The 8,454-nt window shown below is 62.9% G+C and overlaps 1 protein-coding gene across 1 annotated transcript; it reads right to left on the bottom strand.

Annotated features, from left to right (window-relative positions):
- Window positions 1-1,750: 1,750 nt before the first annotated feature.
- Window positions 1,751-5,193, bottom strand: UBALD2 (UBA like domain containing 2). The gene is made up of 3 exons (XM_034067647.1): window positions 5,011-5,193; window positions 4,429-4,491; window positions 1,751-2,728 (listed from the first exon to the last, which is right to left on the bottom strand). Exons 1-3 carry the CDS (start codon window positions 5,128-5,130, stop codon window positions 2,408-2,410), a joined length of 504 nt encoding a protein of 167 aa, XP_033923538.1. The 5' UTR covers window positions 5,131-5,193; the 3' UTR covers window positions 1,751-2,407.
- Between the last annotated feature and the right edge of the window lie 3,261 nt (window positions 5,194-8,454).

Raw genomic sequence — 8,454 nt, 5'->3', positions numbered from 1 at the left:
AACCCCAGCAGCATTAAACGGTGATGCTCAACCAAGTGCCCGTGTGGGGGGACCCTGGCTTGGGATGTGCCCCTCACACACACACGGGGGTCAGCAGCATCCCTTGTCCCTTGGGCAGCTGGAACCAGCCCCTGGTGCCCTCCCACAGACTGTGCTGCCCCGGGCACCCCCCGCCCTGCACAAACCCCCTGTGGGAGCCCATAGCCCCAGAGTGGGGCTGGGGGCACCGGGCGCTGACGCTGCAAGGGGTGAGCAGCACCCGGCTGCTTTCCTGCTCCCGTCTCGGGGAACCCCCTCCATCACCTCCTGCCCCTCTCACAGCGCTGCCGCCATGGCTGGGGTGGTGGCAGGGACCCGGCTGCTTTCCTGTCTGCAGCACAGCGCCAGATCCTGCCCCAGCCTCGGGGGAGCAGTCCCCTCCTTCCCCTAAAGCGAGCTGGAACCTGCTCTGGGAGTGCCCCCAGTGCCACCTGCGCTGGGATAACCGGGAGCCAGCCAAGGCCCTTCCTCACCCATGGGCGGGCTCAGGTGGTGATGGACTTAACCCGCCCCCAGCACCCATTGATCTGCTTGACAGGGCCCAGCCGGGGGTCACCAGCCACAACATGAACACAAGCACCAGCCACGGGATGCTGCCTATGTCCCTCTGGTGAGCAGCCCCAGCTGGGAGCTTCTTCCCTTTCCTGTTTCATGTTGTGCTGTGCCAGGTCTGTCTCACCCCGGGGGCTCTCCTGGTGTCCTGGTGGCTGCTTTGCTGCTGCCCTTCACCCCCCCCCCCGGCCCTGCTGGTATCTCTGGAGCAGCCACATTCCCATTTGGGAGGATTCTGACCCCAGTGGCTTGTGGCGTGAGGGGGGTGGCAGCAGGGGCTGGGGTTTATTCCATGGGATGGAGTTGGGCTATGGGAACACCAAACCAGTGGCGCTGGTGTCACCTGATGACACTGGTGTCATTGCAGCACTGTGTGTGCTGCTGGTGCCCTCAACGTAAGAATGACACGGAGCTGCTGGAGCAAGCCCAGAGGAGGCCATGAGGATGATCAGGGGCTGGAGCATCTCTTACATGGAGACAGGCTGAGAACACTCAGGCTGTTCAGCCTGGAGAAGAGAATCTGCATGGAGACCTCAGAGCAGCTTCCAGTGTCTGAAGGGGGCTACAAGGATGCTGGAGAGGGTCTCTTCATCAGGGACTGCAGTGATAGGACAAGGGGTGATGAGTTCAGAGTGAAAAAAGGATTAGGAACTAAATGAGCTTTAAGGTCCCTTCCAACACAAACCAGGCTGGGATTTGAAGGCTGGAGGTGCAGAGTGGCTTTGGAGGTCAGGGCCCTGGGCTCTGCCCACCCCATGGTGGGCACTGGGGGCTGTTGACCTGGCTGCAGTGGGGGACAAGCTGAAGGCATCACCTGGCCCTTAAGCACAGCAGCACTGGGTGTCCTACAGCACCGAGGCACAGGTGAGTGAAGGGCTTTAGGGGGTGCTGCAAGGCACAGGATGGGGTCCCCACCTCAACACCCCCATGACTGCAGGCTCTCCCCTTTCCTCTGCCCCCCCTGCCTGAGGCTGCAGCCTCCCGGGGGCTGTGGCAGCTCCTGTGGGGCCCCCCCTCCATGAGCCCCATTCCCAGTGCCCTGCCGGGAACATGCTCCCAGCAGAGCGACCAGGCGGTCCAGCTGCTGCTAAAAACGGGATTTCTCCTTTTTGCCTTTTTTTTAATTATTTTTAAGTTAATAGAAAACTTCACCCTGGGCTTTGCCTTGGTTTGTTTTTCTTTTTTTTGTGTCTTTTCTGTTTTTTTAAGCAAGATTGATTTGAAAACTAAAAACCCCCCCAGCTGCCCCCTCCCTGCGCAAGGGCCATGAACAGCACCTGCAGGGACCTCACCTTGATCCCCCCCCGCAGGCCCTGGGGAGGGGCAGGGGGGTCTGTGCAAGAAGCCAGGCTGGATTTTGGAAGCCAGAGGAGGGGCACATTTGCTGTAGGTGCTGCAAGAAGCACCCGGGGAGTCCAGAGCTGGGGGGGGACACACGACAACGGCTCCATGTCCCCATGGCCACCTCCATCCCTTGATTCTGTGTTATTCCCCCTCTGCTCTTCCCTCTCCTGCCCTGCTGCAGGGATGCTGGGGGAAGCCGGAGGGACCCCCCCCACACACACCCAGCAGCTGCCTCCTTCTCTCTGGATTTATATACATTAGATATATTTATATATTATAGCTATAGATTTAAAAAAGAAAGGGGGGGCTGGAAGGGCTCCTGCAGGGGCTCTTGTGCCCCCCCCAAATAATAATAAATCCTAGAAAATGCTTCCAGTGCGTTGCTCAGGGAGCCCCCGCTCCCAACGCCCTGGCCTGGACCCCCCTCCTCCATCCCACCCTCCCAATGCCCCCCCCCTCCACCATCCCAGTCTTATCTCTGGCCGTCCATGGTGGCCACGGCTTTCTGTGGGGGGGCAGCGGGCGGGGGGGCAGGGGGCCAGGCGGGCTGCCCGTGGTGGAGGTGGTGGTGCAGGCCATGGGCGGTGGGTGAGGAGGGGGGCAGCCAGGCCGGCTGGTGGCTGGGGGGTGAGGAGGCCCAGAAGGGGCTGAAGCTGCCCGGGGGGGAGCAGGCCATGGAGGTGATGGGGCTGTTGCTGCTCTGCAGGCTCTCGGAGGTCCGCAGCTTGGAGAACATGGCCAGAGCGTCCGGGAAGTTGGGTGGCGTGGCTGGGGTGTTGCTGGGGGTGCACATCTGTGGGGCAGAGAAAAGGGGGGGGGGGTCAAATCGGTCTGGGTTGCAGTCCCAACCCCATCCATGGGGACCCATCCCACACCCAGCACCCCCCAGCCCCGGGGGATGCTTGGAGCCTGGGCCTGCCTTAGCTTGGGGTACCCAAGGGTCTGGTGGCTCCCTCAAGGGGGGTGGGGGGGCAGCAGCCCAGGCTGGGAAGGAGATGCTCGAAGCCCTGCAGTAAGGCAGGTTTGGGGAGGAAGCCACTGCTCTGGTGCCAGCTGCCCCCCCAGAGAGGAGCAGTGGGGATGCGGCTGATTCAATGGGGTCTAGGAGACCCCCAACTCCCTCTCACACCCCACTGCAGCAGAGAGAGTAAAGGGCAGGCATCCCCCTGCCACAGCTAGAGACCCAATTCAGCAAAGCACTCTTGAATATGGGGGTGCTTTATACATATATATATGTAGAAATATATGTGTGTGTGTATATATATATATATATATATATGTGTATGTTCCTCCTCATCCCATCCATGGGATGAGGGGTCCCCGGGATCAAAGGATCAGCCAGGAGTCCTGCAGGTGTCCCCCACAACCCACCAAGTTAAGAACTGCCATGTAGTCACTGCCTTCCCCCTCCAATGCTTCAAGGTGGGGTTGGACAGGGCTTGGAGCTGGATGGTCCCTTCAACCCCATCTATGGCTCTATAAAGGAGCTGCTTGGCTGTTGGAAGATCAGTCCCTGCCCCACACCTAGATCCTATGGGGTGTCTGTGGGGTGCTGGGGATGACAGTGACATCCCCCCTCCATCAGAGCACTGCTTCCTGCTCTGCTGCTGGGAAAAGAGATGGGAACTGTGCCCATGGAGCCCCTGAGCTGTGCGGGGGGGTTGGGTGTGTGAAAGAGCCAAACCCCCCCAGGCTGCAGAGGTGTCTGGGGAGAAGGTGGAAGGTGCCTTGTAGGGAGGCAATGGGGCACCCGCTGTGCTCGGCCCCGGGATGGGTTTCAGCAGCGCTGGTTTACATCCCACTTCCGGCAGCACCCGATGGGAATCGTGGTGTGAAAACACAGGCGAGGCCTGGAACCGGCCCCGCTCCCACCGGGAAAGGTGGTTTTGTATGGGATGAGGCCCTGCAGGCTCCCCAAAGCAGGGGACACAGGGATGGAAACAGAAGGGGCTCAGGCAGAGCCAGGCACGGAGATGACTTTGTCCAAGGGACGGAGCCGGTGATGCCGGCTGCTGGTTCCCTGATGGAATGAGAAAGGGTTGGGGGGGGGGGGGGAGTTGGAAATCGGCTTAGGCCGGATCCGCTCCTGCCCCCGCGCACGGCACCGGCGAGTTCCTTCGACAGGAAAAAGCCATCGGAAAACCCAACCCGAACCCAACCAAAACAGCCCAGAGGGGATGAGCTCCCCGCGCCCCTCGGCCAAGGTCAAGCGGTGCTCGGGGACACGGGGGGGGGGGGGCAGCAGCGGCCCCCCCCCCCGCCCCCGGTTCCCAAGGCTTTGGGGGCCCGGGTTCCGTTGCGATGCTCGCAGGACAAGCAGCTTCCTGGCAGACATCTTAGCTCGTGTTTACATCCGCGGTGCTCCGGGCCCAGCAATATGGCTGCAGGGGAGCCCCGAGCACCCCGGGGGGGTGGGAAGGGGGTTTTGGGGGGGTTGGAGTGTGTTTAAAGGGGGTTTGGGTAGGGAGGGGCTGGGGTGCGGGCCCCACTCACCATCTGCGGGGGGTGGTGGCTGCTGGGGATGTTGGTCTCCTGGAAGAAGGCGCTCAGGGCTGTCTGTGGGGACAACGCTGTCAGCTCCAGCACCGGGGTAGCGGGGGGGGTCACAGCCCCCCCCCCCCGACCCCCCCCGGCGGGACCCCCCATAGGTGCTTCCCTCCTGCCTCCCGAGACAGGCCTAACGCGGGGGGCAGGCGGCTGGTGCTGCCCTTCACCGGCCCGCTCTGGACCGTGCCGTTCCCCCCCCGCTGCACGTCGGGGCCCTATGGACGCGGTACAGCCCGCGGCGTGTTTACAGCCTGCCCCCCCCACCCCGGCCCCTGGCCCCGGCCGCGCTCGGGTTACGGACAGGGTATAAATAACCCCGGGGGGGAGCTCGGAGCCGGTTCCCCCCCCCCCCCGCCGCGTGTGTGATCGGTGGGGGGGGCGCAGCGGCCCGGCCACGCGTGTCGGTGGGCCGCGGATGGGCCTGGACGCACCGCCCCGCACCGTGGCTCTGAGGCTGTCCCGGTTGAAGGGGGGGGGGGGGCGGGATGCGGTTCGGTCCCGGTTGAGTGCGGGGGGGGGGTCCCGTACCTCGAACTGCCAGTGGGCCGCCTGCAGCAGCTGCTTGGCCTGGTCGGCGGCGCAGCCGGCCGCCAGCACGAACTGGTTGATCATCACCTGGTGCCGCAGCTCCTCCATGTTCACCGACATGGCCGGGCGGCCCCGCACGGCCTCGGGCCGCGGGGCGGGGGGGGCACACAGCGAGCACCGGGATCCACCGGGGGGGGGGGGGGGGGGGCGAGCACCGGCAAGGCCCCGCCCCCGCGCGCTGATTGGCTGCTGCCGCGCCGCCCGCCCCGACGGGCGTTCGGTTCGAATCTTCCAGCTGCCCCGGCGCCGAGCCCCGCCCAGCCGCCTTCCCATTGGCGGAAGCTTGTGTTTTGGCTGCAGGCGGCTCTGCTATTGGTGGGTGAGCCGTTGGGGGGCGGGGCGGCCGCTGATTGGGTGCGTGGTGGCCTGCTTTCAGGAGGTGCTGTGACGTCACGTTCATTGATGAGGTTCATCGGGGGGGGCGTGGGCTCCGCACCCTGCGGGACCCGGGGTACAGCGAGCCCCGAGGGGAGGGACCCGCACAGGCTGGAGCCAAAGGGGTGAGGGTCAAGAGGCAAAGTGTGGGTCCTGCACCTGGGCCACAACAACCCCTGCAACGCTCCGGGCTTGGGGAGAGCGGCTGGAAACTGCTCCTGGGGAAGGAGCTGCGGGTGCTGATTGATGGAGCTGAACGGGAGCAGCTTGTGCCCAGGCAGCCAGGGAGAAACCAGCATCGTGGGCTGCATCAGCACCAGTGCGGCAGCAGGGCCAGGGCAGGGACTATGTCCCTGTGCTGGGCACTGGGGAGGCTGCACCTCGAATCCTGTGCTCAGCTCTGAGAGACCTTGAGGGGCTGGAGCGGGGCCAGAGAAGGGAATGGAGCTGGTGCAGGGCCTGGAGCACAAGAGAGACGGGGAATGGCTGAGGGACCTGGGGGGTTCCGATGGAGAAGAGAAGGCTCAGGGGGGACCTGATGGCTCCCTACAAGTGCCTGACAGGAGGATGGAGCCAGGAGGGGCTGAGCTCTGCTCCCAAGGAACAAGGGATGGGACAAGAGGAAATGGCCTCAAGCTGCACCAGGGCAGGTTTAGATGGAGCTGAGGAACAATTCCTGCCCCAGAGGATGCTCAGGCATTGGAACAGGCTGCCCAGGGCAGGGCTGCAGGCACCGTCCCTGCAAGTGCTCACACAGTATGGAGACGAGGCCTCAGTGCCATGGGTTAGGGGTGGCCTTGGCAGGGCTGGGGTAAGGGTTGGACTGGATGAGCTGAAAGGTCCTTTCCAGCCTGGCTGATTCTGGGGTGCCCCCTATTAACTCCCCATCACCCCTGGGGCAGGGACCCCAGCCTGAGCCTAGGGGGCCGAGGCTGGAGGCCAGGTTTATTGGGCCAGGTCAGGCCCCCACGTTTGGGGTGTTGGGGTTTGCTTTGTAAAATTGTGGTTAAAATCCTGGTGACCCCAAGGCTCAGCTGCAGCCTGTGAGGGTGGGAACCCCCGAGGGTGTCCCCCCCGCTGCTGGGTTTGGGGAGCAAGGGGACTGGTGCGATGCATGCTTGAGAAGTAGGAAAAGTGCCTTCTAAACCCAAATGAATGAACCAGGGACATTGCTCATGGCTGGTGTGAAAACATTGAGCTGGAAAACGCTGTTGGGGGTTTGGATGTGATGGGGGTGACTGGTGGGTGAGGAGAGGGAAGGAAGAGGTGGGGGGATGGAGGCTCGAGGCAGCTGCTTGCCCCCAGCAGCCAGTGCATGAGGGCCCCGGTGGGACGCTTGTGGAGTGCCAGTGGCTGTGGGGATGTGGGGCAGGCAGTGGGCACACTGTGCCAGGTGGAGGTGTGGAAAGAGCAGTTCCAGAAGCTGGGATCCCAAACCCGCCTGTCTCCTGCGTGCAGCCCTGGAGAGCGCCCAGGACCTCCTGCTTGCCAAAAACACCCACATCAGCATCAAGCTGAGTTAGCAAAGCTGAGAGCAACTGGCCCTGGGTGCAGGATGCCTGTAAAACCCATGGGAATGCTGCTTATGAGCCCTCAGTGAGTTCGTGCAGGCAACAGGGACCTGAGGCTGCTGTAAAACAGTGTTAGTGGAACCTGGGAGATTAGGCAGGATCTTCAGAGCCTGGCCTGGCTGCAGGGCCATGAGGCTGCTGCACGCACCTCGGAATTCCCACCTGGCAAACCAGGTGGAGGAAAAGCCCCTTTTGGGGCAGGATTTGCAGGGAGGGCAGTGAGGAAGATGCTGCGAGGGCTGGAGCAGCTCTGCTCTGGAGCCAGGGTGAGAGAGCTGGGCTGGGGCAGCCTGGACAAGAGAAGGCTCCTGAAGGGGAGACCTGAGAGCAGCTCCAGTGCCTAAAGGGGCTGCAGGAAAGCTGGAGAGGGGCTTGGGACAAGGGTCTGCAGGGACAGGCCAAGGGGAATGGATTGAACCTGCCCGAGGGGAGACTGAGATGAGCTCTTAGGCAGAAGCTGTTTCCCTGTGAGGGTGCTGAGGCGCTGGCACAGGGTGCCCAGAGAAGCTGTGGCTGCCCCATCCCTGGCAGTGCTCAAGGCCAGGTTGGACACAGGGGCTTGGAGCAGCTGCTCCAGTGGAAGGTGTCCCTGCCCGTGGCAGGGTTGGAGCTGGAGGAGCTTTAAGGTCCCTTCCAACCCAACCCAGTCTGGGATTCTGTGATGTGCCTTTGGCCCTTGCTGGTCTGATCCTGCCCAAGATCCTCTTCCATCCTCCCTGTGCTGCCACCCCACTGGGACCCCATGCAGGGTCTGGGCTCCTGCTTCCAGCCAGGATCTGCTCCAGGAACCAGCCTGGAGGCTGATGCCACGTTAGGGCTCAGCACCCACTAATGAAGGAGCCTCCCCCTCTGAAGCCATTGCTACCCTGTAGGGCTGCATGGGGCTGGGGTCAGAGCCCTGGGGTGGGTTTGTCCGCACATCCCAGTGACTGTGGAGGAACTGGAGCACCGGGTGTATGGACAAACATTTGCTGGCGTGGATGAACCGTTCGGTCTCCATTAAGCAAATCGCTGTGCCTCCCATGCCTCAGTTTCCCTCTTAGTATGGGGAGGCAGGAGCAGGGTACTCTTTCCCTGCCAAGCACACATCAAATCCCACAACCGGGTGGCTTGAGCACTGCAGCCTTGCCCAGCTGTGGGTGCGTTTTGGGGTTAAACATTGCTAATTCCCTGTGGATTGGATTCCCCTTTCCCACGGCCCTGCTGGGCTTTGTCCTGGCTCTATGTGTGCAGGATGTGGCCAGGCCTGGGAGGAACCTGCCCTCGAAGCCGGATCGTCGCCTGTTCCTGCCTGCGCTCCCGTGCTCCACTGCGGCACTGCCCTACAAAACCTGGTGCTGCAGCGCAGACACAGAAGCCACCCTGCAAGCTGTGCATGCACATAGCAGCTCTGCCTGCAGGGACTGCCGGGGCATGGATCTGCATGGGGATAACCTGG

Source organism: Melopsittacus undulatus, chromosome 11 (genome assembly GCF_012275295.1).
Source record: "Melopsittacus undulatus isolate bMelUnd1 chromosome 11, bMelUnd1.mat.Z, whole genome shotgun sequence".
Lineage (NCBI taxonomy): Eukaryota > Metazoa > Chordata > Aves > Psittaciformes > Psittaculidae > Melopsittacus > Melopsittacus undulatus.
The sequence above is the reverse complement of the archived record's forward strand: the minus strand, read 5'-3'. Positions and strand labels throughout refer to the sequence as shown.